The 13,687-nt window shown below is 43.9% G+C and overlaps 2 protein-coding genes across 3 annotated transcripts in view; one reads left to right on the top strand and one right to left on the bottom strand.

Moving 5' to 3' along the window:
- Positions 1-7,462, bottom strand: part of ALS2 (alsin Rho guanine nucleotide exchange factor ALS2) — a 35,511-nt gene extending 28,049 nt beyond the window's left edge. Inside the window, exons 1-4 of one of the 2 annotated variants that reach the window (XM_056496132.1) lie at positions 7,362-7,462; positions 2,921-3,010; positions 2,130-2,284; positions 743-1,653 (exon numbers count right to left, since the gene is read on the bottom strand). In XM_056496132.1, coding sequence (XP_056352107.1) covers positions 743-1,653; positions 2,130-2,284; positions 2,921-2,940 — 1,086 coding nt within the window. In that variant the 5' untranslated portion in view covers positions 2,941-3,010; positions 7,362-7,462. Of the gene's footprint in view, positions 1-742; positions 1,654-2,129; positions 2,285-2,920; positions 3,011-6,034; positions 6,984-7,361 lie in introns of those variants that run through there. The other variant, XM_056496133.1, reaches the window with a different exon arrangement.
- Positions 7,463-9,611: 2,149 nt separating this feature from the next.
- Positions 9,612-13,687, top strand: part of CDK15 (cyclin dependent kinase 15) — a 37,056-nt gene continuing 32,980 nt past the window's right edge. The window contains 4 exon segments of the mRNA XM_056496346.1: positions 9,612-9,657; positions 9,660-9,730; positions 10,866-10,963; positions 11,505-11,584. Of these exon segments, the coding sequence (XP_056352321.1) occupies positions 9,612-9,657; positions 9,660-9,730; positions 10,866-10,963; positions 11,505-11,584 (295 nt within the window).

Here is a 13,687-nt window from a genome sequence, read left to right on the forward strand (position 1 = left end):
AAGATTCTGGATTAGTTTTCTCTAGTAACTTAAACCAGAAATCAGTATTTTGTCAGCTTTTGAACAAACACAAACAGCCCTTGAACCATCACGTCAAGCATTTTCTGATGCTTACTAAGAGATGAGTACTTGACTGTTCTGTTTGTTTGATGCTACAGCATCAAAACAGTGTTGTTGAATCATTTTCCACACCACACAGAGTAGTACTTACACATCTCCCATCCCTTTTTATGAGTATGCCACTCCTGCATTATTATCACTAGGAACCTTTAGGTCAAAGCTTTTAGCAATTTGCAATCCGCAATTTTTAACTGACTGAGAAATCAGATGGATTTGTGAGGGATTTGTTCCAGGCACAGAAATTAAAGCTTTACCTTAAAGATAAATCAGATGAGTACCAATAAGATTCACAGATTCTTACTGCCTCACATAAATGGAAACCCATGCATCAGGAAACAGAGCATGGAAATTGGCTCACGTGGCTCTGGTACTGCAGAACTTGATGAGGAGAGACTAAAGCACTGTCAAGGCTGCCCACAATGAAGGCTCACAATTGAACAACAATGGAGGACAAAAAAATCTTCCACTTAAAAGTTGAGAACCATCAGTGAAAAGACCACTTGGAAACTACAAAAACACCATAGCTATATTAAAGTAAGTTATTCATTTGTAACAAGAGTAACGTTGTCATATATGCAAGAGAAGTTATAGCAAAATTATGAACTAGTGATTAGGTACCAACCTGTTCAGGCTCTGTACAGATGTTTTTATTCTCACTTAATGAGTTATCTGCCAAACCAATTAAGTACTCTTTCACTTCTTTTTTGTCAGAGAGCATAGTATTTCCTGAACTAGAAATCGCACTATCTTCCCGTCCATCGCTGCTGGAAAGGCCACTTGGTCCATCAGATTCTAAACCAAGAAGCCCGTGTTGTTCCACAGGCGGTTTCTGACAGTCTTCACTCTGGCCAGTTATCACACTTTTGCCCTCGGGGGTGTCTGATGAGGGACAGAAAACGTGGTTTTCTGGCTGGTTATCAGCCAGTGCCACACCCAGTGGGCAGCAGTGACTATCTGAAATGATTACGTGATCTTCCTTGTCCGTCATGGTGATGAGAGGCTGGCTGCAGTGATTGCATCTCTCTGGGATAGGCTTCATTTCCTGCACAGGGAGACATTGTACCAGAGCCAGACTGTGGTAGGCTCCACAAGCGATCTGGAGCACGACACGTCCTGCCAGGTGCTCTACCTTCTGCGGCTTTGTCACTGGGAAAGTCGTTGTTATGAGGCCGAGCTGGCAGCCGCTCCCCCAGGCCCATATCTCCCTGCTCAGCGACAGTGCCAGCGTGTGCTCCTCTCCACATGCCAGCTGCAAAATCCGCACTGATAACAGGGGGCTGGTTTCAGAATCACAGATACTGACGAGCTGGGGCTCTGGCACACACGGCTGGTTGGCAACGGCGCACTGGCCAGCGGAATTGTCCCCCCACATGTACACCACGCCGCTCTCCGTCACCGCTCCATTGTGGAAGCTGCCGGCTGCCACCGTAATAATACGATGTCCAAGCAAAGTATTTTCTAAGATAGGACTGTTAACACATTCCTCAGGGCCTGATCTCCAGGGCAGCTTTCCAAAACTGTAGACCTCTCCACCTGGGAGGGTGGAAAAAAGAAAAACAAATCCTAGTGTAAGTATAAAACCAACTGTTAAACTGATGCAAAAATATTAACACTGCTTCGGACAAAAAGATACAAATTCCTAGCTTACTCCAGGCTCAGTAAAACTACTGATGCTATTGATGTAAGAAGGCTACTGGCTGCTCTCTGCAATTGCTGCTGTTGAATTCTACACCTCACATTAATGTGATCCTGTGCATGCATGTACTGTTAAATTAAATAATGCTCTTCTGCTAAAAGTTCTTTTATATTCAAGTCAAGTGATTTAAGTGTGTTCATTGGTACTTTCTAATTTAAGAACATACTAAGGACATACAAATGTGTATGAAGAGCACAAAGTACAGTCCTCACCTTTACAAACACAGATCTAGTGCCACTTCTAGAAGAAAAAAACTTGACAATAATTGAAGATTGTTATTGCCCCAGATCCTTCCAATTAAGGTGTTCATTACCTTCTGTTAGAAGTAACCCATGATGGATTCCAAGGGCGGCCTGTAAAACAGTCTTTCCACTGAGGCCTGGAAGCCTTTCTGGAGTTACAGAGCAGGAACCAGCCTTCCAAACATAGACCAGGCCTCTCTCTTTGGCTCCTTCTGCCTCTTCTGAGCTACAAAGATTGGATGGAATTGGAACACAATCAGGATGAAGTTTTTGTAAAAAAAGGCTTAAAAATCTAATATCAGTAAGGATATTTCACCTAAGATAAAAATAAGCACTCCAAAGAACATAAACTAATATTTAGAATTTTCATCAACACACTGCACATCAAATCAGTTCAACACCTGATATTTGTGCTTTTATCTATATAACAGGTCTTCAGAAAACAGCGTAAAATAAATTTGGACATTGCATAACAGGATTTGTGACAAAACATCTGACCTCTATCAAGTAACTCAGTGCAAAAAAAGTCTACTGCAGGGCTATTGATCCAGAATCAAAATTCACACGTGCAGGTACCAGACAGGATTTTCTGTTCACTTGGGAATGTTGCTTTCAAGTTTGCAGCCTGTGGCTATGGCTCCAGAAATTACAATAATCAGCTTAAAGAAGAAACTGCTGTTGTAGCAACTTTAGTGTTCCAGCCACAACTGAAGCTAAAGCTAAGTTAATAACCTTCCCTTTAGTGTAAGTTTTAAGACAATTTACATAAAAAATATGCTGATATCACTTAATTTTCCAGGATGATCATGAGATGGTCTATTTCAGGGAGCCTCTGTGGTTACACCTAGCTGCTCATTCTCACCTTCTTTCCTGTGAGTCCATCTGTCAGTGGCAGCACTCCATCACCACCAAATTGTTCCTCTTTCAAAAGGAACAATATAATTTTCACAAACTGAAAAACATAAAAACCAGCTATTTAATCGAAGATAACATAAAACAATAACAATTACAAAACCCAAAAACCCCCAGAGGTTTAGCTCCTGAATTCAATAAATAAACGCTTCCACACTGCTAGGATGGTTCAAGTATTTATATTTAGTTCACTCACACTGAGTTGGCAGACAGAAGCAAAACATCTAGACTTGTCCTAACTACTCAGCTCACAATGGGTCTATTGTATGGATAGAATGAACAAAACCTCGTTCAAAGGCAGAAATTTACATCAATCTCTCTATACAATTCTCATTATACCACTCAAGAAACACCAAATTGATTCATTTTCAGTAATAAGACAGAATTCAATACTCAGCTAAATATAAACAGATTTGCATGAGCAGAAAATGATCAGGAGCTGAACTTGTAACTTCATTCCTGAACCAAAGCACACATCACCATTAGAAGGTGCAATTCTGCCTGGGCAAAAATGCAGAAAGCAGAGTTCAAAACACTTCTTCATGCACACTGAAGGTAGCAGAGTGCCTATGGAGATAAAAGACAGCCACAGAAGGCAAGCAGAAAGAAGTGGCTGCTCTTGCTATAATTTCATCCTCTCAGATTTTGAGTTTTGCAAGTTCACCCTCACACCTTCCCATCCTCATGAAGACAGACTTTTACTTGGAATAAAAGAAAGCTACAGTTAATCTTCGTTTCTTATGATACGTTTGGCTTTTTTTTAGTATTAAAAGAACTGTGATTTCTCTTGATCTACTGCTTTACTATATGAAGTATTACAAGTTTTAGTTACATTAATGCACCTATATAATCATTCATTCAAAGTTTCACATATAAATGCTTTAGAGTTGTTGTTTTATTATAGTTGCTGTATGACATCCACTGTAACAAAATCAGAAAATGAATTAGTCAGTATAAATCTTAAGACCCAGAATAAGTAGTCTGAATCTTTTGCATACAGAGAACACAAATAAATATGGCCAGTCATGAATATAAGAGACAAAATATATTCAGACCTGTAACTCTCATACAGAAGTTTCAATGCACACTTGGAAACAGTAATCATCAAGGTGATAAATAATTAAAATAACTAACAAAACCTCCAACACTTTCATTGGAGTACTCTGAATAATGAATTACCAAAGAGACCTTCACAGAAACAACACAGCATACAAACAATTCCAGTCTTTCAGATACAGGACCCTAAAAAGAGTGATTTTGGCAAGGAATAGACCATAAAAAGATAAAGACTTGACAACATGGTATTGTGGTAAGATATATGTACCCTGCTCTAAAATAACCCAAAAAACAGAGCATACTTTCTAGGAACACAATGACACACTTGTCACCAGAAAGATACTGCATTCAAGACAGTCTATCCTTCCTCAACTACAAAAGAAAAAAAAAACCACTTACAATCTTAAAACTTAACTTTTAAAATATTAACAAAGGAAGTCTCAAGAATATAAGAGAACTGTCATGCAATGCTTCAGTAGCAGAAGTGTTGATGAAACATCAAAGGAAAATTGAAGCATGTTTTTGGAACCATAACTTCCTAATGTGTTCTTGCTCAGAGCAAGTACATTTAGGGTTTTCTTTAGCCTACTCAAAACCACCTAACCCTACAATTCCTTCTCTTGAAAATGCTGGCACCTCTCCTTTGTGAAGGACTCCAGCTTCAAATAAAAAGACTCAGCAGATCACAGAATCAAAGAGATGAACACTTTGATAGAGTAATTGAAGTATCAACAAATACACCATTTACATTGCATATAGTTGAGGTTAAAGAACTGAGGCTTAAAACTCTTGATTTCTAGAATTTATTGCCTTTTTTTAAGGACTCTAAGCATGTTTTTCATTTTCATGAGCCTCAACTGCAAAAAAAATTATTGTAATTGTCATAAAACCTTCTGATTGTAACAAAGCAGAGTTAAAGACAAGCATTTGATTAGCTGTTCTGCAAGCTCTCCCTTCAAGGCCAAACTGAAAAACTATTTACATAATCATTAAGTAAGAAAGCTGCAACAGTGGTGAACTAGAAACTAAGAGCACGACATGATGGCAGTGATAGATTTTCTTTTCTTTATAGAAGCTCATACTTAGGGTTGCACTACCAAGCATTTATGCATATAAGGGAAATCGAGAGTCAAACTGTTTTCTTTCCACACATGAGACATCTTTAAGACATTTTGAAATAATTTTCAAGTTCAGTTCAAGTTTTCATTTACTCCTAGGACAGCATAACATCATTCCCATTTCACAGCTAATGCAACATACAAGTTGCATTGTCACAGCTACAAACTAAGTAAAATAATTGTAACAAAATGTTTCTTCCTCCCAAAAGAAACACGTAATTTTCCTTGCCTATTCTCACATTACATCTACACTATTTCCTTTCCACTACGACTACCTGAATTATTATTAGATTTAGCATTCACGGAGGTGCACATCCAGGCACAAAACAACACTCCTGCATGGAAGCTCAGTGTGATACCAGCACCTCTACTGCACTGCCCATACTTTTACCATCTACATTCTCCTTTCAACGCTGCAAGGGGAAAGCAGTAAAGAGTGCCAACTATGAAATGGGTTTGTGCTACTGACAGATGGTCACTGGCATGACACTGATGTCATACTCTCCACTCTCAAAGTTAAAGGCTAATTCTACAGAAATCAAATGCTACCACACTGTAATGAGTCCATGGCTGGGAATGACGTGGAGCAAACACTGCTTTCATTAGCACAGACTGTGTTCTTCTCTGACCATTTTTAATCAAGCACCACAGGTATGAAGTTAACCTTACAGTCAGTGCTGAACAGCAACACCTGCTGTGCCCCTGACTATGAGAAACACTAGAACTCCCATGAGCCTCATGTGATTACTGACCTGCTATGTCAATAAACACTGCAAATATTTCTACAGCTTTCATACGTGTTTACTTATGTATTTCCAAAATTTGTTGCATCACATCTAGCAATAACTTGCAGGACCAAGACTGCCTATTTGTTGTACAGAATTACTTACTCAGGTTCTGAAGAGTTGATCTCCAAGCTTCCTCATTCAAAACAGAGTTGTCAACTTCATTTACTGTTGGTAACCATGGCTTACATACAATGTATGCCTAGTTAAAGAAGCCCTTGTGTTTTGGTCAGCACTAACCACTGCTTTTAACATTGTGTGATTAAGATCTGCTCAGAACAAAACAAAACAACTGGCTACTGAAAAGTTTTTAATGCCAGTTTCAGCGAATGCAGGATGGCAGCAAAATACAGCAGTAAAGAAGTCAGGAAAAAAAAGAAAAACACAGCTGAAAATTATCTGCTACAGCATGCAATTAAAAATTTAAAATTGACCACACTCATAACAGACTCAAAAAATTCTGAACATCCTTCTACCTCTTTTTCTTTTGAAATTACACCTTAATTGGGCACATTCTCATGTGCTTCCCCTTCTAAAGACAGTTCACTCTGCAGAATCTGAAAGTGGTAAGTACAGCTAATTTACATAAGCTGCTGCCCTACAACACCAGTGATTAACTACAGATCATCCACTACCACCTCGGTGCCTCACCAAAACATCTTCTCTCTGGAAGAGGAGGTCTGTGACAGTGACAGCGCACTGTCACCTGCACAGGACAGCGCAGCCACAGCAGTAACATCACTCAGCACGCTCCAAAACCTGAACCGCATTCAGCCCCCAACAAGCAAGGCACGCAAAGGCGCAGGACATTTAAACGCAAGTGGAAGGAGATGAAAGGCACGTCAGTCACAGTGCGGGGGTCTCTTTCCACCAAGAGGGAGGAGACCTTTCAGACCCTAGAGAAATACACCTCGATATCTCCGCTGTACCAGCCCATCACTGCGCGGTCAGCGTTGGACACCCGGGGTCCTTCAGAGCCGCTCTTCAGCCTCTCCCCAGGTCCCGGGCACAGCCGGGGTGGCGCAGGGCCTGCCCGCTGTCCCGGTGCCCCAGGTCCCGGGCACAGCCGGGGTGGCGAAGGCCTGTCCGCTGTCCCGGTGCCCCAGGTCCCTGGCACAGCCGGGGTGGCGCAGGCCTGCCCGCTGTCCCGGTGCCCCAGGTGCCGGGCACAGCCGGGGTGGCGCAGGCCTGCCCGCTGTCCCGGTGCCCCAGGTCCCGGGCACAGCCGGGGTGGCGCAGGGCCTGCCCGCTGTCCCGGTGCCCCAGGTGCCGGGCACAGCCGGGGTGGCGCAGGCCTGCCCGCTGTCCCGGTGCCGCCCTGCGCTTCGCTCCGCTCCGGTCCCGCAGCGCGGGTGCGGGAGGGGCGGGCGCGCGCGGCCGCCCTCAGGCGCGGTTCCCCCTCCCCGCGCGCATCCCGCGCGCAGCCCCGCACCTGCTGCAGCCGCGCGCTGCCCGCGGCCCCTCGCGCCGCCCGGCTGACTCACGCGGGGGCGCGGAACGCGCAGGGGGCGGGGCCGGCGCCGCTCGGGCGCCGACGGGTCCCTGCCCGGGACAAAACAGGCGGGGACGGGAGCGACACGTGGGCGTGCGTCGGGAACCGTTCGAGGCTCAAGGAAAGAGCCCGGGGCCGGCCCGTGCGGGACCGGGGACAGCGACAGCGCCCGCCCGGCCCTTCCTGCGCCGCAAAGCCGCCCGGCAGCTGCCGCTGGAACGGGAGCGGGCCTGCGCAGCTCCCGCAGGGCCCAGTGTACCGCTTCCCTCAGGACCGGCCCGGTCTGAATGGATGCGGTGCCACCGCTGCGGGTGCGTGCACGTGTTGGTGCGAGTCACGCACACGCGTCTGTGTGTGCTCTTCTACAGGCACAGATTCCACAGAATACATTTAAAATATGTACACGTAAATACACCAGTATGCGTATATACACAATATGCATATGCACCCATGTGTGTAGATACACACACTATATATCTACATCTATATCTATCTATCTATCTATCTATCTATCTATCTATCTATCTATCTATCTATCTATCAATCCATCCATCTATCTACCTATCTACCCATTTATCGGTACATACATGTGTTTCTCTTTGAATGAGTTTTGTAAAACTTAATATTATGGTACCTCTTAGTCGAGCATTTTTTATGTTGCCTGAAGCTTTCATTTAAAAAACATGGTTTCAAAGACAGCTATAGGCTCCCCTTTATAAATTCTTACATTTTCTAAGGATAGCTATTAAACATTTCTATTAGAGTGTTTCCTCCACTGTCTGGAATGATTACTCCGTATTTTTTTCAATAACGACAATCACCAGCTGCAAGGATGGTTTCTTCATTTACCAGCTCTGGCTACCTGGCAAAAGTTGGATTACTTCTCTTTGTTGACAGTATTTCCCCTCTTGTCCCTGACAGAAAAAGTACACAAGATTAAAGTTTACAATCTTCATATGAATTTACATGTACATTTTATATTGTCCACTTTTTGTGCATTTATTTTTCCGTTCTTTTAAAATGCAATTATTATTTGGTCGTAACACTAAAAACTGTTTTCCAGAATAAAAGACTATATAACCAGTTTGTTGCATTCTCATGCCTAGACAGCACATCTAAATTGCTGCTGTTTCCTGGTGGTTCAAAGAATATCTGGAAAATAAAGAGAAGATCAAAGTCCATGATAGCTATTTTGCAAATTATGGCTAATGGGGCTGCAAAAGAAAGTCATGTGAAGGAAATCAAGCCTTCCAGGTGTGTTAGCTCACAAGACACAGAAATTGCTCCTGCCTCCCAAGACATTTTTGCTCTAAAGAAATCCCTTTGCTCAAGGAAAGAGGACATCCTTGGACATCAAAATAGGGGAGCAAAGGGAAGATTTCATGTGATGCATTCAAATGAGAACTGAAGGACCTAATGGGTCAGCATAAAAATACCACAGGACAATGCTGCTCCCTGAGCATTTTCTGTGTGTGGGTGGGTGTTACTCCTAGGAAGCTGCACAGTGAGTCCTGCTCATGCACGACTGAAAGAAGGGGACTTTCTGTCTGTCCACATCCAGGGTAAATCCACTGTGTGTTCCCTGCTCTTCAGTGGGCAGGATTAATCAGTTTGCTATGTTTATTCTGACATATGGACAAGACTGTTTTCTATCAGCTACCACTCATCACATCCCTTAGACACGTAATCCAGCAGGGACACACAGGTCCCCATGCTGATGTAAATGCCAAAGCAAGGACAGTCAATGTACAGCTCCTGCAGAAAGCACAGCTCAGCCACAGTGCTCAGAAAGCTCACCTGAGAGCCCAGAGGCTGAAGGCTGAAGCCTAGAGCTCTGCAGGCAGGGAGGGAAGTCAAGGCCTGCTCTTGTGTGAAACCCATCCCTTCATTATCCAGCTTACTACACTGAGAGCTGCTTAGCTGAAAGAAATGTGTGCAAACAGAAAGTTTGCATTTATTCATTCTCCATCTTCAGGTATGAAAAAAGTTGGCTATTTTTGGAGGGCATGTACCAAAGCAATGGAGCTACTCCAGGGGTGTATTTGGACTTTCAAAGAAAACAACTGCAGAAATCACAAGCCTGTTTGAGGCAGAGACCTCATGTGAGTCGTATGAGCTGTTGTTACAGACACAGAGGGACGGGGAGGAGCAAGGAGAAAAAGAGATGCAGTCTAATTTAAATGGGACAACATGGGAGACATGCTGTGTGCGAGTGCTGTCAGACCAGGATGCAGCAGCTCTGTTCAGAGAGAAGGGGCTCCCAGCAAATCCAAGGCCTTCAGCACATGGAAGCAGTGACTACATCAGAGGTATTTAATATCACATTGTGATGCTTCTGCATTGAGATAGGCTAAGCCTGGGTGCTTCTTCCACTTGTGGGCGTGCAAAGCTGTCACATTTGCTTCTAACCAGACAGAATCAAACTTTGCAGCTTCAGGCTTGTGAAGCTGCTAAAGAGGAGTCTGTACCTTAGATGACAGTAAATGCCTTTGATGTGATGAGCAGGGAGAGAAGACTGCACTCTAGTGTGTCCTATGCCAATGAGAGATTGTGGAACAGGGAGGCAGCAAACAACCTACAGTTCTGGAGGAGGCAGCATGCCACAGATTGCAAATCCTTGTCCAATTATAATCCATTCAATATAGCTGCTGGGGAGGAGCTTGAAGCCTGCTTGCCATTCATTGCTACTTTTTTTATAGTTGTGTAGTGTACAGCACTGTTCTGCTGTATGGGCCAAATTAACAGGCTATGTAAATTATACAGTAGTGAGGAAGGAGGTGAGGGATTAAGGGGGAGAAGAATACATAAACTTCCTGAAATTTCACTGCTGCTTTTGGTTTTTGGTCCCTGCCCTAGCAGGTTATTTAGAGATGAATAATTGAAGGGTAAGGGGGAATAACATGTATTTAGAAGGATGCTGGCAGAAATACCCTCTGCTTAAGTTAAGGCAGCTTTATCTTTGTGTGTTCTGAGTGAGCACTACCATTTACCAACACAGGAACACACAAACTCCCCTTACAGGCAGTACTGGAGATCTATGACTAGTAGAGAGAGAGAGATGAAAATTATGTGCATTGCTCAAAGCCACTGCAGTCAAGGAGAAAGAAAAGAAACTTGTAAGTAGAATGGTAGTTTGCCAGTGACAGTTTGTCCCCTTTTCCTGTGCCAGCTGTTAGATGTAACCAGAGCATCCCTTTCTCTGCCATCTGCAGCCCCTGCAGCTCCACACCCTCCAGAGCTGGAGGTACAGGACACAGTGACCTCGGAGTTACACTGATTCTTTCCAGGAGCAGGATGTTCTGTGCAGCATCCATAGAGGCAAACAGGAGATATTTAATCCTATGGTTATCCTAGCCATGCATCAGTACATAATTACTGAATGACCTACTAGTAGCTTCTTGTTCTACCCAGCAATCTAAAACATATACCAATTTCTTCATGAAGCAGAGACAAGGCATCCCATTTGGAGCTGCCACATCCTATGTACATCTAGAGAAGCTGTGTGAAGGATCCTGTGCAACTGTGTTCAAGGGGATCAGCAGGTGAGCAATATTGCCTTCCCAGTGCTTGCTGAAAACACCTCCTTATGGGAGATAATGGCAAATCAAGAGTCCAGTTTTGCTTTAACCAGGATATTTGCAAAGCCCCATCCCAATTTTTCAGGGAGCTCCTCCATGTAGCCACCACAAAGACTTTGATCCACAGCAGTGTGCCAGGAGATTGTCTGGCTGAACCAGGGAGAGAGCAAAGGTTTTCCTTGAGGTGAGGGATCTCTGCACTTGTGAAAAATTTGGCATGAGGTCACGCTGCCATCACACAGGGGCAGGGAAGCTGTGAGAAGGTGGAGTGGGGCCACTGCTCAAAGCCATGCTCTGACAATGCCTGGACAGCAGCACAGTGCTTCTTTTGCCAGGTGGGCTGGCTCCCAGCTCACTGCTAATGAACACAAGACGGAGGAGGTTTGTAATTCCCTTCCAAGCTTGAGTGGGTCAGCAAGCCCTAGACATTTTGCTTGGGAGACTTTTGGTGTTATCATGCCAAGCACTGAGAAGCTTCATGTGACCTTCTGCTGTGCCCTGACAGGATCAACAGCCAGTTGGTGGCACTGAAAGTGATCAAGCTGGAGGCAGAGGAGGGAGTGCCCTTTACAGCCATTCGGGAAGGTAAGGCATGGAGGAACATCACTCTTGAAGAGCATTTGTTTTAACCTGAAAAGCTCCATGATGTTTCCGTCAGTCATTTCTTGCTTATTCAATGTGCTGACTGTCCTTCTCCCAGAATTCTCAGTTTCCTTACCCTGTCATGGAGGATGTCTTCACTCTGGGCTGCATAGGTGTGCAGTGGACAGAGGAGCAATCTCTGGTGTATGCACTTGTGACAGATGCATCCATGCCTGTGATAATGAAAGTGCTAGCTGCAGACAAAGTATGTTCTTTCTAGCAGTGTCAGGGCCCTCTTTCACCTTTTGCTTGCTGCTTCCTTCACAGCTGCTTTCTCACTCTCTCTAGAAGCTACACAGCTTTTGCCACTGCTGCATTGGGCAGTTGTGGATTTGTTACTACAACCATGACACTTTCCTAGCTGATACCTGGAGCATCACAGATGCCAGCCTGAAGAGAGATACTTTCAATAAAACTGATGTTTAATAACATCTGTCATTTCAGTCCAGTGAGAAATTCTTCTTATCATCAACTTTGTAGAGCACTGGGCAAAATGTCTGCAGATTTCTTAATTTCTTGGAGAAAGAAATGCTTTTGTTCAAGTGCTTGGTTTTGGCTGAAAGTATTTACATTTCCCTACAGACTAAGTTGGCAAACCTGGTTAACTGAGGCTTCTATTTTCATCTGCTGTACAGTCCCAAGAAGACCATGATCTGTTTTCTTCCATACACAGAAATGTGCAGTGTTGTGCCAGTCTGTTTTATGGTATTAGTGAAAGCTATCAATGTAAGATGAAACACATAGGGTTTTTTTTTAAAATTCTTACTGCACTTGTGAAACTGGGGTTAATCTTGTCACAGGGATGTAAAGTCAGAGACCAGATGTGCCACCTTTCACAGAGCAGCACTAGCACAGAAGGCCTCTCATAGCAGTCAACTCAGAGTAGAGAGAGGTCACTGATTGCACTCCAGGTTTATAACTGTAATTAAGACAAGAAAGTTTACTACGTCCTTAGTCCAATTCTGTGTGAAATCAGAGACACACCTAAATATGCCTATTTAAAAAATGGCTTGTGTTACAGTTTCCTATACACTCATTTGCTGTGGTGCTTTTGCTCTGCATTTACACTTGTAGCCCACCAGTAAAATAAGCCTTAAAAGCTTTATCTGCATTGAACTAATGATGAGCTAAAGATCAGCACCCCTTTAACATGCTCTACTGGACAGGCTGGGAGTCTTCATTCATTATGGAGAAAAAAAGGGTGATCCTATGAAGGGTCTGCTTTAAGCAGGTCTTTTGTGTACTGCCGAGCTTTGCAGCATCTGACACCTCAAATTTACAATGTAAGTCAGCAGCAAAAACAAAGCACAAGATTTATTAAGGCGGCACATTCTGTGCTCCCCCGGAGGAATGCGCTCCCTGACAAAGAGAGGCTTCACCCCAGGAAGCCCTGCAGAGACAAAATGCCTTTAAAGCTCCCTTCTGGCAGCAGCACCTGACACCCCAGCAGGGGCTGGAGAAGCAGCAAATTGAGGAGCAGTTCCCAGAAGCCTGATGGAGGCACAGGCTTGGAATCCTCCATTTCACTGTGGACCCTCTGTGCTGCCCCTCTGGAGCAATAGCTCCGCTTATGTGGAATTTTGGAGGTGTCACAGAGTCAGGTTGTCATGTTCTGTAGCAGATGGGCTCTAGCCAGAGTATCTTTACTAGGTTCATATGCAATTAGGTGCAGTGTGGAGCATGTTTAAGGTCCATACTGCAGTGCACACTGGTGATAGCTAAAAGGACTAGTATCAATAGCAGAGGCAGTTTAGCTGCAGCCACACCAAGCTCTGGTCAAGAACTACTCTGCAACCTGCTGTTTCCAGTAGTTGTGCTGAATCAGGCATCCCTTACTGCTCAGTAGTCTCAGAACTGACACAGGCTTGGGCCACAGCTGTGTCACACAGTGCAACTCTGGCAGTAGGGCTTTTAGAACCAGGTGAAATTGTTACAGTCACAAAGGCAAAGTGCTAATCCAATATAAATTTGCTTTGCCAGCATGAAACTCTTCAAATACCTTTTTCAGATTGTTTGAAAAACAAAAAAGCAGCTTTTGATTGTGAC

The sequence above is a fragment of the Oenanthe melanoleuca genome, chromosome 7 (genome assembly GCF_029582105.1).
Source record: "Oenanthe melanoleuca isolate GR-GAL-2019-014 chromosome 7, OMel1.0, whole genome shotgun sequence".
Lineage (NCBI taxonomy): Eukaryota > Metazoa > Chordata > Aves > Passeriformes > Muscicapidae > Oenanthe > Oenanthe melanoleuca.